The sequence below is a fragment of the Oryza brachyantha genome, chromosome 7 (genome assembly GCF_000231095.2).
Source record: "Oryza brachyantha chromosome 7, ObraRS2, whole genome shotgun sequence".
Taxonomy (NCBI): domain Eukaryota; kingdom Viridiplantae; phylum Streptophyta; class Magnoliopsida; order Poales; family Poaceae; genus Oryza; species Oryza brachyantha.
The window spans coordinates 4,649,262-4,666,223 of NC_023169.2; the positions used below are offsets into that span (position 1 = coordinate 4,649,262).

The following is a 16,962-nucleotide window of genomic DNA, read 5'->3' on the forward strand; positions in this document are numbered from 1 at the left end:
TATATATATATATATAATAGAACTGGCGAATTCAATTGTTATTACACGTGGAACCATGAAAGTTATGTTGCCCCACATGTATGTATAATATTAGTTGGTTCTAAGGTTTGTAAAAAAAGACATGCAAACTTCATTATACTAGAAAGAATCAAGTACTAGTCCTGCATGGATGAGTTTTTCTATTTTTGCATAAAATTTTAAAAAATATGTTACAAATAATATCAGGTATTTTTGGCAATGGTAGTATGGACAATTAGGCTAGAACAACTGTCCTATCAGAATCAACATTAATCTTGTTTGCCAAACACTTGTGCAAAATCAGAAGCTCTACCAAACATGACCGTAGTGCAACACGAGAAACACTCTTGATTTCACTATATTCAGAGCAGTACCCACTCCTGATCCATCTGAACTGTAGAGCAATATTCATGAACACATTAACACTACTGCTCTTTCCTTGCACTTACCTTCTAAAGTTTCTGAACTTTGGACAAATCAAAAAACTTGGAATGCTCCTCTTATTTCAACTTACTTCGACCAACATGCGGTTCACTCCATCTGCCAAGTTCAGGTAATCCCTCATTTAATCCCTGATAATCTTTGCTGGAAACATAGTTCCACGGGTGATTGCTCTACTTCCGGTGCTTATAAAGAAATCAATCGTCACTCTTTGCTTATTCCGGTCACTCCTGAAATCCGTACTCTTATAAATCTGATCTGGAAAATAAAATTATCCCGCCAAAAATTAAGTTTTTTCTATGAGAACACAGAACAATGCCGGCAAAAATGAGGAGTCGAACCTAGGACCTCAGATACTACTAAGACCTTATGTAACCACTGGGCTACAGGTCCTTTCGAAAAATAAAAAAAATTAAGGGCTTTACCTGGAGACTTCTTTCAAAAGCCCTTCGTTCGGGTGTTAATCTCAATACCAGGATTCCCACCATTTCGGCTCACCGCTCAAGATGTGGTCAACTAGAAAATGAAGGTCACATTTTCTTTCATAGTTATTATGCTCGCTTGACCTGGCTTATTTCTCCTTTTCACTTTAATACCTCTAGGTTGCCTCCTGACGCTAACCTTGAACATTATATTTGCTGCCTTCTTTGAACCTACAACGCGGAATTTACTCATTCTTCTTTCGCAGATTTGGAAAGCCAGAAATGAAAAGCTCTTCAGAGCTAAACACGAAGAACCACTTGTAACTTGTATTAGAGCAGAAGCGATGGCCAGAAATTATCAGTCAATTTCAGGAGGAGATGATCAAAACTGTCAGCAGGTTGATAACCTTGATCTTTTGATTGCAAGACCTCTCTCTCTCTTCCTGCAGGGGTTCATTGTTTTGTTGATGCTTCCTGGAAAGATCATAAAACTGGTATCGGAATATTTATTCATGTCACGCAGACTCAAGATGCAGTTTTTGTTCAAGGATGCTCCAGAAGATTTGAATCTCCACTCCAAGCTGAATTAGGAGCACTAATTTTTGCCTACATCTTTTGCTCTACGTGTAATCTTCATGAAATTCACTTTCTGACAGACAACAAGCAGATGGCTCAAGCTCTTCAAGATTCCGACTACATGCATAATTCACCACACTGGTCTCTCCTTCCACTTTGTCTTATCTTCATACTGTTACAGGAGGAAACCGACCAAATGTTTCCTGGATTCCAAGAGAACTAAATTCAGTTGCAAATGACCTTGCCTACAATGGCAGGATTTCTTCGGTTACTCCTAATATACAACCTTCTGTTAGTTGACAGAATGTAAACCACTCCTGAGACAGTTCACTCTGTCCTGTGTTTCAAGTTGCTTTTCCTTTTGCCCTAGATGTAACTCTCACTCGTATAGTCTGTGTTTAATAATAAAGCAGGAGTTGTTTTAAAAAAATGTTATCAATTGATCACTGCTATAAAAGGGAGCACTGGTGGTGAATCTGCCACCTACCCCACCACCAACTTGCTCCTATTATTATTTTTAAATAACTTAGACATATATCTCACTTTATTAACTCTACTTTAATAATATACTAATGATGTTTTTAATAAGATCTTGTTGCAACGCATGTGTAATATGCTAGTACTATGAAAAATTGAAAATGGGCCTCAAATTCAATTCGAACTCAGCTGGGCATCAAAATACCAGAAATGATTTCGGCCCACTTTATTTCCTCAATCGGAGATGGGCCCTACAAAATACAAATACCAGCATCAAACAACAGAGGGAAGCTAAGAGACGTAATTAATAAAGCATTTAGTACCCACGTATTTCCCTTATTGCAGGATTCAAAAGAAAGAACCGATTGCCATTTCTACGCAAATCAATTGAAATGAATTGTATTAGTTCAAGATGGATGCCTCCATGTAATATTTATAAAAAAAAAATTTACTAGTTTTTAGTTGGTATGCACCACGAGAGTTTACCGAAATTTATGTGGTCTCAGGACATGCTCCTGTAAAAATATTCAAAATATATAACGCGAATATGCGTAATCGCTAAAAAAGAAAAAATTGAGCCATGAATAACGTGGGTACAGCAACCGATATGTACACTACAAGACTCACGATGTGAGGACCATTATTGTGACGTGACTCCCGTCGCCTGCTTGTCATAGCCAATTTAAAATTTTGAAGATTTTTAGTCGTAATATAGTGTTCAGGTTTAACTTTTGGCTGTCTTTGTCTGATGTATGAAGTTAAAATATTATTTAATTTTTTGATAGTTATTTAATGATATAAACATCGTAATTAACTGCTACAAAATTAAAAACCATTCAAAAACAAACTCAAAAGAGATAAAACACATAATTTGTTATATGCTGATGAGTTTTCACTTAATCGTGTTCATATATAAATTTTCCTTGATCTCCTATATTTAACTATTTTTTAAAAACAGTATCCCCTCTATACCAACATTTTGCTTATTTTAGAAAAAAACAATATCACTTAACGAAAAGATAAAACTGAGATCAAGACAAAAACTTAAAAAATAGGTAAGAAACGGAGCAAAATTATGAGACATAAAATTGACTGAAACTTACAGACGCATAATTAATTTTCTCTATAAGATACGCCACGCCACATGTTTGTTTCTGTAACTGATGTTGCATCATGCTTGCTTAACACGTGTGTGGATATTTATAGAGGTGAGTATAGACGGGTGTATATGAGTGCCATATCTTTTTGGCAATTTTTTTTTCGAAAGATTTTCTTTTTTGGCAAGGTAGGTAGCTCTCTGACAGCTAGCCCTACGAAATGAGATATGCACCATTGTTTTGTTCAGCTTAAGTTTATAAGGCAAAATTTGATCTTCTGATTTTTAATTTAGAGTTGATTTTAAGATTTTCTATCGGAGCTTATTTTTAGCTTCTGCTTTAATTTATATCACTAAAAATACATATAAAAGTTTTATTTATAAATTATTTTTGGTTTGCAAATATATCGTTAGGCTTTTTTTTATTGATAACCCATGGAAGGGACCTAAAGGCCAATTCGATGGGCCAATATGCAATTACTCGCTCTTAAATTCGATTGATCCACTCCATCAAGATCTTGAGTAAAGATGATGCAATACTATTCGATTTAGGTGCGATGCTAACTATTGCTACCAATCAAGGATATTTTTTATTTTTTAAACCTTTTTAATAAATAATTTTATTACAAAAACTTAGGGAAAATTATTTCTACCATACGAACCTTTTGGCCACGCAAGTGTGGGTAGCGTGACAAAACAATGCTGTCACGCGGCGTGGTTAGCGCGGCAGGCTTACCACGCCAGTGTCAGTGGCTTGGCAAGACAATGCTGTCACACCACTGACAATGGCAGGGCCTGTCACGCCAAAAACTCTGCGTCCAATGTTGTTGACGTGGCCAAAAGATTCATCCGGTGAAAATAATTTCTCCTGAAGTTTAATAATAAAATTATTTATTTAAAAAGTTTTTTTAAAAATTCACCAATCAACACTATTGTTCTGATACCCGTAACACCCTGAAAATTTCACTAAGGAAACTAGAACCTAAAATTACGAACCGTCAAAAATTTTAATTGAATATGCATCACGCTGAAGTTTTTTTGTTTTTCTGTAAATAATCATCTATTCAATAGTCTGAGAGAGGCAAACATAAAATAAATCACCGCAACCAATTTAAACAAATACGTAGAGTTTTATAATTAGGTGATATTTGCTTAGGCTTAGAACCTTCCCTTTATAGTTATACATATTTTAGTGCAAGCATGTGCTTATCCGAAAATAGTTGGTGAACCCTTCCCATTAATTAGTGCAAGCAATTAAATTAATTATATATAAAAGCCAATGGGGTGATTGTTTGGCTATTTCTGGGAAAAAGTCAAACAGTACTTTTACAAACGAAAAATAATTTGAAAATAAAAATTATATATATATATATATATATATATGTTCTTAGCAAGATAAAAACGACACTGGAAAAATAAATTATGATGAAAAATGTGAAAATCAACTCCTAAATTAGTTTTATTTGCTTGATTTGAATCTATCAATCGAGAGGCGAGAACATGTTCGTAAAGCAAATGGCACACACAGGGGCAGTAGCAGGAGTGAGATAGCTTGGGCTCGAGTCTCACGCTTGGCTAAAAAATTACGTTAAAAATTACTGTATTTTAGTTAAAATTCAACCAAAAGATTTGTATTTAATTATTGAGTCATAAACTTTGTAAATTTCTGATGGCACACACAAAATGAGACGCATGACAGACGCTTGCCATGACGTACGGCCATGCATGATCAGTTCTCATCGTAGCACCTAAACAAACTCTCCTTTGAACACGTAATTTCTTATATGCTGACGAGTTTTCACTTAATTGTGTTCATAAATTTCGCTTAATCTCCTATATTTAACTATTTTTTTATAAAAAATATCCCCTCTGTACCAAATTTTTTCTTATCTTTGAAAAAAGCTAATAATTAACTACGAAAATATATAACTGGTATCAAGACAAAAACTCGAAGATAGGTAAGAAACGGAGCAAAATTATGAGACATAAAATTGACTGAAACTTGTAGACGCATAAGTAATTTCACATACACCACATGTTTGTTTCTGCAACTGATGTTGCATGCATCATGCTTGCTTAACACGTGTGTGGATATTTATAGAGGTGAGTATAGACGGGTGTATATGAGTGCCATATCTTTTTGGCAATTTTTTTTCTGGAAAGGTTTTCTTTTTTGGCAAGGTAGGTAGCTCTCTGACGGATAGCGCTACGAAATGAGATATGCACCCATCTTTCTTTTCTTCTAATTATGTTTATAAGTTAAAATTTAAATTTTTATTTTAAAATTGAGGTTGATTTTGAGATTTTTTTACCAAAGTTTATTTTTCATCGCTAAAAATACATGTATAAAAGTTTTATTTATAAATTATTTTTTGTTTGTAAATACGTCGTTTGAATTTTTTTTCCATCGATAACCCCATGGAAGGGACCGAAAGGCCAATTCCATGGGCCAATGTGCAATTACTCGCTCTTAAATTCGATTGATCCACGCCATCAACATCTTGTGTAAAGATGATCCACCGGGCAAGTTACTGTTCGAGTTTTTAGGTGCGGTGATAACTATTCCTACCAATCAACCCTATATGTTTTTTTTTTTGAGAGAATCAACCCTATATGTTGTGATACCCGTAACACCCTGAAAATTTCACTATGAAAACTAGAACATAAAATTACGAACCGTCAAAGATTTTAATTTTTTTTGAGAACACGACACACGCATAATCTCCTCTAAGAACGCACGCATACAAACCCTACCTCTATGAGCACCTTCGAAGCCTGGTTGGCCCCAGGACCTCAAGTGCTACTAAGGACTTTGTAACCACCAGGCTACGGGCCCTTTCACCGTCAAAAATTTTAATTGAATATGGATCATGCTGAAGTTTTTTGTTTTTCTGGTAAATAATAATCTATTCAATAGTCTGAGAAAGGCAAACATAAAATAAAACATCACAACCAATTTAAACAAATACATAATTAGGTGATATTTTCTTAGTCTTAGAACCTTCCCTTTATATTTATACATATTTTAGTGCAAGCAATTAAATTAATTATAAAAGCCAATGGGGGGTGATTGTTTGGCTATTTGAGGAAAAAATTAAACGGTATTTTTGCAAACAAAAAATAATTTGGAAATAAAAAATTATATACATATGTTCTTCATGATATAAAAGCCAAGACTAGAAAAATAAACTACGATGAAAAACCTTAAAATCAACTCCTAATTTAAGGTTGAAAATTCAACTTTTGACTTATTAGTATAAGAAAAAGCTAAAAGAGAGGGTTGCTTGGGAATTTTGAATATTTTATTCTTGGTGGATTACCTTTTCAAATCATTTGAAATTTATTGGAGTTTGGATTATTGTTTACTATTGTTGCTATTCTTGGAAAATCTACTTAAAGAATTATAAATAATTAAGCATTTTGGGAATTTATTTACCGGTCTTTCTTTTATTTTTTTCCATTGTTACTATTCATGTTGTACCACCGTGTCCTTCTTTGGTGTCGTCGCCGTTGCCACAGGCCGCATAAATGCCGGGAGCTCGCCGCCACTCTCGGTAGGTTGTAGGGAGAGTGAGTGTTCACTGTTACGATGAATCATTGTTCTAAATTCAAAACTAAGAAAGTAAGAATAACTACTTAGACCATTGTGACATGGTGGATTTGTGGTTTCCGAGAAAGGATAATGCCACCTTAGTAGATTAAGAACTGAGCCATGTTGGATTTGTGTGGTTTCCATGAAAACGAACCTAGCAACGACTATATTTCTCGAATGTGTATAGATCTAACAGTGTAAATAGTTGAGCAAAGGTGGTTTCTAAGTTGTGCTGGTTTCACTTAGGTGTGTGGATGGGCGGGAAGCTCGGTTGGCGGCACGCTAGAGGCAACGTGATCCAATTAACATGGAATTAAGCTTCTTAATGAAACTTGATGTGTATTTCCCTCTCGAGAACACTAGAACTTCTCACACTGCTAGAAACAGTACGCCTAGTGTGCATGAGGGCTAGAGTTCATGGAGCAGGTACCACCGATGTTGGGTTATTGAAATACTTTGTCGTGAAAACTCTCCTTTGTGGGGAGTAGGCTCATTTGTTGGGCAAGTTACGGAGTGTGGGTAAAGCGTATAACAACTGTAGTGTGAGTAGACTATCTTATTTGAATTAATAACCATTAAATGAGCACCGGGACATATCATATACACTTGACTAGTTTTATAATTAAACTTCATGGGAATAGGAGCGAGAAGGGGTATAGCCTAAAAACATGACAAATTAGTGAAAGTAAGCCATCCTTGGATAATTGGGGTGGTAGACAAAACTCTCACTAGATTAAACACTGTGAACCTAAAACTTGATTGCTAGGTCTAGGTTCGTGAAAGTATTTGTGAACTTAGTTTTTTGCAAAATAGCCATAAGCCTTCTTTCTTAATTATCCCTGCACTTGCATAATTATTGTGGGGTGGCTTGCTGAGTATTATCATACTCATGTTTACTTAAATACCCTCAAAGTTAGTCGACGATACTAAAGACCTATGTACATTACCAAGGACAAGGTGATGAAGATGACGCCCAATAGGTTATAGGAAGTCGTTGCTCGTGGCAATGGCTCGCTGCTGCCTTACCCCTTTTATGTTTTGTCTATATTCATTACCCCCGTGGCCCTAAAACTCTATTATCGTCTTTGAGTCATTTGCCTATTGGTGTAAAAAATATGTGTGATACTTTTGTGAATGAGCACTTGATTACTCAACAATGTATGTGTGAGGTAACCAACTAATTGATTCAGAGATTGGTACCATACATTCACATGTGTCCTCATTTCGAAAAACAAGGGCCGACAATACGTATACTAATTTGCATTTTTTATGAGCTCACACGTCAGCCAAAAATATGTATCCATTGATAAGATAATTGTCTTAAGTGCATGCAAGGTAGAACTTATATGATGCCATAAACGATGATATGGCTAGAGTAAGAAATGTAATGGTTTTTTTTCTACAGATTTAGACCCTTAGAACTCATACGAGTAATGATCCTATAGGACTATATCCCATGTGGCCAGATGCCGGTTTTCACTACCCTAGTCTAAATCTACAAGACCTACGACTATGTTGGCGAGAGCCTTGGGTCGGTGGTTGGTGGCTCTTTGTTATCAGCTTCCATGGATGTTGACTCAACAAAGTCGGATTTTACGTGTACTCTCTTTTTAGTGTCTTTCAAATTCCCCTCCTCTCCCCTCTCTAGAGGCCTTATCCTTTGGTTCCCACTTGTCCAAATAGAATTTTAGAGATGAGTTAGAATACAAATTCGAGTAACCGTGTTTCTTCCCTCCCGCGTAGGACCTATCTTCCTTATATGCTTAAGACCCCATCACTATTTCAGAATTTGTGTCCTTATATGAATGGGCACGTACGTAGTATTTCCTCGGTCGACTATGTGTACATCCATAGGTATCCCATGTTATCTATATTGGAAAATAGTATGTTATCTATATTGAAAAATAGTATATAAGTTTAATTCTAAAATACCAAATCAACGTTAGCAAGTTGGTACATGGAGCGCTCATGGAGCGCTCTTATACTAGTAACATATCTGTGGATTGTGACAGAACCGTATAAATTAAGAATGAGCTATATGGGTACAGAGGATTTGTTTAGCCAAACGTTCGTTTTTTCACTCTTCTTTTCAGTAGCTGTTTGTGCTTTGCGCGTGAAAATGTTGAGGAGGATGTAGAATTGTACATTTTAAGTAGCAGAGAAACTGCTATAATTTCAAAAACAAACTGCATATTACGTTATACGCATGTGATGAAAATATTATTATTTGTAAACCGATCTTAATTAATAACCTTTGTCGACTAGTTATTTCTAATACGTATTTGGCTACGTGCCTATAGTGTGGGAGGATCTGGTGCAGAGGATGAAAAATGTAATGTTTTTCATTATAAAGAAAATACTAAGAAAAGACTAGCAAAGCAAGTTATAGGCTATGAAATCACCTCATCTTTTTAATTTTGATTATGCTTATAAGCCAAAATTTAAATTTTTAACCTTAGATTTTGGGTTGATCTTAGAGTTTTTTTTATCGTAGTTTATTTCCCAGCCTTAGCTTTTAGTTTGCTAAAAACACGTATATAAAATTTTTAATTATAAATTATTTTTTATTTATAAATATGTTATTTGGCTTTTAATTAATCACCCTCTCGATCAGAAAAATTACCTGTGACTACGTAAATTATTTTTTATTTCTAAATATTCCGCAATTTTAAAATGATAATATGGGCGTACAAATATATATATATTTTCTAAAAGACCAGAGTATAGTATGTGTAATAGGTATGTATGCTGTAGTTTGTTCTGATAGTTGTCTTTCCAGGGAAAATATCAATATTTAGCTTACTTTATGCACTTGGCAACCGTTTTTGTCTTTTTTTTAAAAAAACAATCATTTGCTTTTCTAGTAACACTAGTTTCATAATTTAATTTATAAACCCATAGTAAAATTCCTGCCTCTGCTACTAGATCTCTTGATTCTCTTCCTCTCGAGAACTATGTGCATATTATGCGATGACCCAAATATATTCTCTTCCAATACAACCGAGCATTGTGGCTGATACGTGGTGCTACCATGAGAATGGTTGATAATAATTGTGTCTTACTTTTTTCGTTTCACGACGTAAAACTTTCTAGTCTTGCATGAATTCATATAAATGCTAATAAATCTAGATATATATATTCGTTAATGGATAAATCTAGACAAGACTATAAATCTTACAATATAAAACTAAGACAGTAGGTTTGTTTATTGTTCATTCACTCTTACAAACCCCCTCATAAATATAACATTGAACCAGCTCTTATAAACGTGTAACATGCATGCAGTGACGGATGTGCCACGGGAGCTAGCGGGTCTCTAGCGCTTCTACCGGCTCTAATCCCATGTGGTCCCTTAAGCCACAACTACTTTTTTTTTTCTGCCATAGATATGTACCTAAAAAAGAGGGATGATGTTTGTTGCAAAGGTTGAAAAAGAAAATACCGAGCCTCACCACTATTTTCTCTCCATCCCAATGATACATGCATCCAAATGAAGGCCTAAGTAGTAGCCTCGGCAGGTAACGTGGCACAGATATGTACTGTAGCAGCCACCTGGCTGGCGGCCTACCGGCTACAGGAGTCATGCAGTGCATGCATCCCATCGTGCCACACACATGCACGATCACGGTCAGAACAGAAACGCCAGCCAGCTCGCAGTGACAAGTCATCCACTCCCCTCTTCCACTTTACGTACGAGTATAGGTAGCCCCACGGCTGATGCATGCCAAACAAATCACGCATTTCCCACACTGTCGACGCACCCAAATCGTCGTCACGTTGATCTCGTATCCAATATACTTGTCCTAAGTTATAATACTTTATATAGATTTATTTATATATAAATATATATATATATATAGATTTATTAGCATATAAATAAATAAATAAATAAATTTAAGTAAAGTCAGACCGTATTACAATTGTAATATGGAATGGAGTAATAACACTTATCTGTTGATGTAATTAACTCGCCCTTAATTTCGATCATATCCAATCCTCACTAGCTACCCACCACCCCCCACTCCAGCTCCATCTTATAAATTAATTAACGCGTCAAGACAGTATCAATATTCAGCAGCAGCAGCAGCGAGTGCAAGCGTGTCGATGCCGATCAAGACGGAGGAGGCGGCGGCCTCTCCGGCGAGGCACGCTGGTGGCGGCGATGACGATGGCCGCGGTAGGAGGAGGGTGCTGGTGTTCCCGCTGCCGTTCCAGGGGCACGTCACGCCGATGCTGCAGCTGGCCGACGCGCTGCGCTCCCGCGGCGGCTTCGCCGTCACCGTCTTCCTCGCACCCGTCCCGTCGTCGTCGTCGCTGCTCCACCGGCCAGCGGGTTACCGCTTCGTGACCGTCGGGGCCGGCGTGGCGGGGGCCGCGGCGGCGCTCATCCCGAGCGGCACGGGCGGCGACTTCGCCGGCGCGCTGATGCGCCTCGACGCGCTCCTCAGGGCCCCGTTCGAGGACTGCCTCCGCCAGGAGCTCGCCGCCGACGAGGACGCGGCGGCGTGCCTGGTGGTGGACTCCAACCTCCGCGGGATGCAGGAGGTGGCGGAGCGGCTCGGCGTGGCGACGCTGGCGCTGCGCACCGGCGGCGCGTGTTGCCTCGTGGCGTACATGGCCTTCCCGGAGCTCTGCGGCAAGGGCATCCTCCCGCCGCCGACGTCGGCGCGACGAGGTACGCCGCCGTCGTACAAGCCCAGATTGTCCGGCAGAAATTTTTATTTTTTTAAAATTATTAATAAATATTGTTATTACTAATTCTAATTTGAACATTTTTGCAACACCATCTCTTATGACATGATAAAAAGAGCTGTCACATCACACTAAGCTGGCGTGATAAAAACGCTGCCACGCTAGGCGACAACTTTGTTTTGCCATACTGGGTGATAAATTTGTACGTTGGCATGGCAAAAAGATACAGGTGATAAAAACATTTGTGTACGAGGTTATTAATAAAATTATTTAGTAAAAAAGTTAAAAAAATAAAAGAATTCACTGGAAGTACTAAGTACATTTTTATTAGCGGAACGCAAATCCGTGCTTACTGCTTAGCACGTTGCTAATTAGTAACTATAAGCAAGAGCAGTCCACAAATCATTAGCTCGTTCAATATCACCAATTAAACACGAGGGCCCTTGTGTAGACATTTTTTTCCCTAAAAAACTGTAGCAATTAGCAGAATCACACTCCTAATTAATTCATTTTATTTTAGAACAAACAATGTATATAAATACATATGCGTGCACCTACTTTACGATACATACTCTATCATATAACAACATTATAAATATTACACGTGCTTATCTTAATATTAATGACGAAGTCAGCATAGCCGCTTCATTATTGATATTCACACTATCATTAAAAAAGGTAGATATAAATAGACGTATTCGTGTTAAGCCTAGAATTTAAAATCCAAAAATCGTCTGAGCAGAATGGAATTCGCTCCACACAGAAATTAAGGGTATGTTTAGGGAGCTTTATATTTTAAAAAGCAACTAGCTTCTGAGATTCAGCTTCTGCCTTCTTAGTTCATTTTCTAGATTCTCAAAAGCTGTGTACTGTTTGGGGTAGCTTCTGGCAGAAGTATCTTTTGGAAAAAGCTGCAGCTAGGAAAAGCTCTCCCAAACAGGCCGTAAAATATAGTTGAAAGGACCAACTCCAAAATTTTGGATTTTTTAAGGTACTCGTGAGCCATCCATTACTTTGTATCCAATACATCTGATTTTCTTATACTACATAGCTATATAGTATGTGTAATAGAAATTTTATAATTGTAAAAATTGGAACTAAAATATATAACATTGTATTAAATTTATGTATAATATATCATATTAAAATAGATTAATTGGTAAATATATCTTACTGAAGTTTCAAATAAAATATTTAATATACTTATAAAAATATATAGTACACTACTCCCAGGCACCGCTTAAAAACATCGCAAACATTTCTACCGTGTTAGACTAGAAAATGGTTTGACAAAGCGTTCACTTTCCAAGCTGGATATATAGTTCATTACTGGAGAAATGATTTAGATTTTTGCAGACAACTCCCCTAAACATCCTAACCAGGCTGTACGAGACGCCGCCTGCGAAGGCTTGGCCGGCAGGGAGACATGACCCACCTATAAAAGCTTTTTTTTTTATCATTCTTGAAAAATTATTACCACGTTTTTTATGTAAAAAGTATGATAGTTTAAGGTATATTTATATCTTAAGATAAAAAATATGCACTAAGATTCTTAATATTTAAGCTACTTTTCAAGAATGATAAAAAACCTCTAAAAATAATTATCATAAGCAACTCGACCGCGTGCGAAGATGAGTATATCTTCACAGGGATTGCCGGGATGATTCCAAGACCACTTTAACTATACTCTCAAGGCTGACCATAACACATTTCCACCTAAAATTTCTCTATCTAAAAATTGCAACATATAAGGAGAAAAGTTTTGAAAAGTTGAATTCTTTAGTTCAAATTGCTACACAAGATTATATACATGTATTTCTCCTATGTACTACCAATTTTTTTGAATTTCATCGATCCAATACGGAGAACTTAGCTATATGTTAATGGTGAACATGTATGAGATGTTTTGGGATATTTTTAGGAAGATTAAATTAGCTCTATTAGTACAATTTACTTTTCATATATAGTACTACCTCCGTTTTATAATATAAGATATTTGACTTTTTTGGTTGCAACGTTTGACCGTACCATTCGTCTTATTCAAAAATTTAGTGCAAATATAAAAAATGACAAATCATGCTTAAAGTTCTTTCGATAATAAAGTAAGTCACAAGCAAAATAAATGATATTTCCATAATTTTTTGAATAAGACAAATGGTCAAACATTGCAAGCAAAGAAGTCAAACATCTTACACTATGAAACGGAGGGAAACGGAGGGAGTATTTGTCAACCATTGTTATATTTTCTAGTGTTTATAATTTTATTGTACGTAGGCATAAACCTAGTTTTGTGTAAAATTAAACCATGGCAAGGCAGAAGTAGGCAAATGCTTGAAATCGCCACACGACAAAGCGTTCAGTTCACAAGATAGCAGTTTCTTTTATATATAATCTTTAGGAAAAACTTAACCTCAAGAAGAAGAAGAGCAAGAGTTCCTGGTTTATATTAAGAAGGAAAAAAGTTCATCACATTACGTCTAACAGGAAAACCGGGTCAGAAAACGTACGTTACACCTGCATGGTTAATTGAAGAAAAACTGGTAAAAGGAACCCACGCGAAGAGTGAAAATGAAAACAAAAACTTGTAACACCACATACGTCTAGCCCTACCACAATTCATCGTTGCGAAGCTGCTGGTAAACGAACAGGTAGTTCCAACTTTTTACGTTAGACAAAAGACAGCAAACGCAGACAAAGACAAGCAGTTTCTCATACATGCATTGTTAATTAATTACTCCGTCCGTTTTTCTTATTAGGCGTCTTTAACTTTTAATCTATATTTTGACCGTGTGTCTTATTAAAAAATTTTACGCAAATATAAAAAAAAATCGTAAGTCAATTTTAAAGTTTATTTAGTAACAAGTCAAATTATAACAAAATAAATTAATAATTATATAAATATTTGAAATAAGATAAGTGGTGAACTGTAGATCCAAAAGCCAATGATATCAAATAAAAAAACTATAGAAAGCAGTTTGCATCTTTCTATAGCTACAGCAAAAGATTCACTCAGCCATTCGGTGCATCCATATATAATTGCATGCTGTGTTCTCTATAAATTTTTATGTATCAATGGAAAGAGGTTGAAGCTCTACCTAGTTGCTCCAACCTATCTAGTATTATTGGCTAGATCCACCATATTATATAATTGCACCCAGTGAATGATCTTAATTGGTTTCCACAAAATTCCAGATCAGCATCAAATGGACATGCAATTGGATGAACTTCCACCACTTCGTCTGCGAGATATGATGTTCTCAGCAACAACCACACATGCTACAATGGCTACCTGCTTAGAACGTCTATTGGATTCATCACGGTGTTCTTCAGGTGTCATCCTCAATACCTTCAACGACCTCGAGAACTCTGACCTCCAGAAGATCGCCAATGGCCTAAACGTTCCGGTATATGCAGTCGGTCCACTTCACAAGATTTCCATAGGTGAACATAACAGCTTGTTGACTCAAGATCTAAGTTGTCTCGAATGGTTGGACAAGCAGGAGGCAGAGTCTGTCATTTATGTGAGCTTTGGGAGCTTGGCGTCTATGGATCCTGAAGAGATTCTGGAGACAGCATGGGGATTGGTTGATAGCCAGATGCCGTTTCTCTGGGTGATCAGGCCAAACATGGTCCAGGGCTCACTACAAGTAGGTCTTCCAGATGGCTTCGAGGAGGCGACACGTGGCAGCGGTATGGTGGTTTCTTGGGCCCCACAACAAGATGTGCTGAAGCACCAAGCAGTTGGCGGTTTCTGGACGCACAATGGATGGAACTCGACTCTAGAGAGTATATGCGATGGTGTTCCAATGATATGTAGGCCTCAGTTTGCGGATCAAATGATTAATGCCAGGTACGTCGAAGAGGTATGGAAAATAGGGTTTGAGCTAGAGGGTAAGCTCGAGAGGGGAATGATTGAGAGGGCTCTTAGAAAGTTAATGTGCAGTGAAGGAGGTAACGAGATGAGGCAAAGGGCAAAGGATTTGAAGAAGAAAGCAACCACCTGTGTTGAGAAAGGAGGCTCTTCAAAAACTGCAATTGATATGCTGGTGAATCGCATAATGTCATTCTGAGCCTTATCTTATATATGAATAAATTAATTAAACGATATCCTGAAATACATTTTCAAACGAACGTCTTACCAAGTTACTATTAATTATCTGTCAACTTTACAAATGTCATCGTGGGCTTCTTCTCGTGACAGATCAAGCTCCATTTTCCTTCTTAGATGTGGCCTATTTTTTCTGTTAAAATTATACTTAGTTTCAGATGGAATGTCTGGCATTTCATAGGATATCCAAAATGTAGAATATGGCTACAGGTTGTACAAAACAGAATTAATCATCTCTAATAATTAATTTTAGTTACAGACAATTTATAAACAAACTATTTCTTGTAGTGTACATATCATCGGCAATCACAGTGGTGTTAGTACGTATTATCTCTGTCCCTAAATGTTTGATATCGTTGACTTTTTTATACATATTTGACCATTCGTCTTATCCAATTTTTTTTTAAAATACATAAAGTTATATATATGCATAAAAGTATACTTAACAATAAATAAAATGATATAAAAATAATTATTAATTATGTAAATTTTTTAAATAAGACGAATAATCAAACACGCATTAAAAAGTCAACGACGCTACATATTTAAAGACGGATGCAGTATCATTTCCTTTATCAATCAGGCTCTGTAACCTCTGCCTTTGGTCATAAAGGCAAAGTTTGTTTCTCCTCGATCCCAAAGCGTCCATTCCATACTATGAGTAATATCGATTTTAGTAGTACCATACTATGATCCCTTTTTAGTGATAAATATCCTTGTGTGTCACTTAAAATAATTTGACACACCTAGAGTGTGGTATTGTTTCATCAGCTCTAGAAAAAAAAAATGTTTCAGCATTAGACCAACAATAGTTCAAACTATTAAATGGATGAATTAAACAAGGTTAAATCACGATCGAAACATTTTGTTCTCATACACGAGACATCGAGCTTTACTTACTGAAACATTCATAAATCTATAAAAATCAAGACAAAAAAAATATATGAAAGCACCATCAAAATACCCGTCACAACGTTTTGGTCCAACAAAAGAAACACCAAGATGGCCTCCTCCCTTCCGGGCCTGTGCTGTCGGCACAGGCAATCTCGCCCTGCTATTGGAGCCGCTGCACGTCCATCTAGATTTGGGCTAAACACTACTGGATGTGCCCGACCGTGACGGTGCCCTCGCTAGCTAGCTGCGTTGTACGTCGTCGGCTGTGTTCTTAGCTGACGAAAGATAAAAGGTTATCTTATTTTAAGTAGCTATTTAATGATGTAAGTGATAAAATTAGTTATTACTATGAAGTTAAAAGTCTATTCCAAAAAGATGAGATAATAAACTTTATATACAAACCTTTTGCAAAAAAAAACTATATCATTTTAACAATTCGGAAAACATGTGCGCAAAAACCAAGAAATAATTTATACAGTACACTATTTATTTATCTTGCATATTACTCGTCCTATTTTAAAATGAAACTATTTTTATCACCCGCCATTTTTCTTAGAAAAAGCCAAACAAAGCACTTGCAAACGAAAAATAATTTGTGAATAAAATTTTTATATACGTATTTTTAGTGATCTAAAAGGAAAAATAA

General features: G+C 36.4%; 1 protein-coding gene across 2 annotated transcripts; it reads left to right on the top strand.

Annotated features, from left to right (window-relative positions):
- The first annotated feature begins 10,684 nt into the window (after positions 1 to 10,684).
- Positions 10,685 to 15,740, top strand: LOC102710606 (DIMBOA UDP-glucosyltransferase BX9-like). Of its 2 annotated transcripts, XM_015838989.2 has the most exons (3): positions 10,686 to 11,297; positions 14,507 to 14,718; positions 14,815 to 15,740. In XM_015838989.2, exons 1-3 carry the CDS (start codon positions 10,727 to 10,729, stop codon positions 15,382 to 15,384), a joined length of 1,353 nt encoding a protein of 450 aa, XP_015694475.2. In that variant the 5' UTR covers positions 10,686 to 10,726; the 3' UTR covers positions 15,385 to 15,740. The 2 variants fall into 2 exon arrangements, with proteins under 2 accessions (XP_006658425.2, XP_015694475.2); XM_006658362.3 differs by having other exon boundaries at positions 10,685 to 11,297; positions 14,507 to 15,740.
- The last annotated feature ends 1,222 nt before the right edge of the window (positions 15,741 to 16,962 follow it).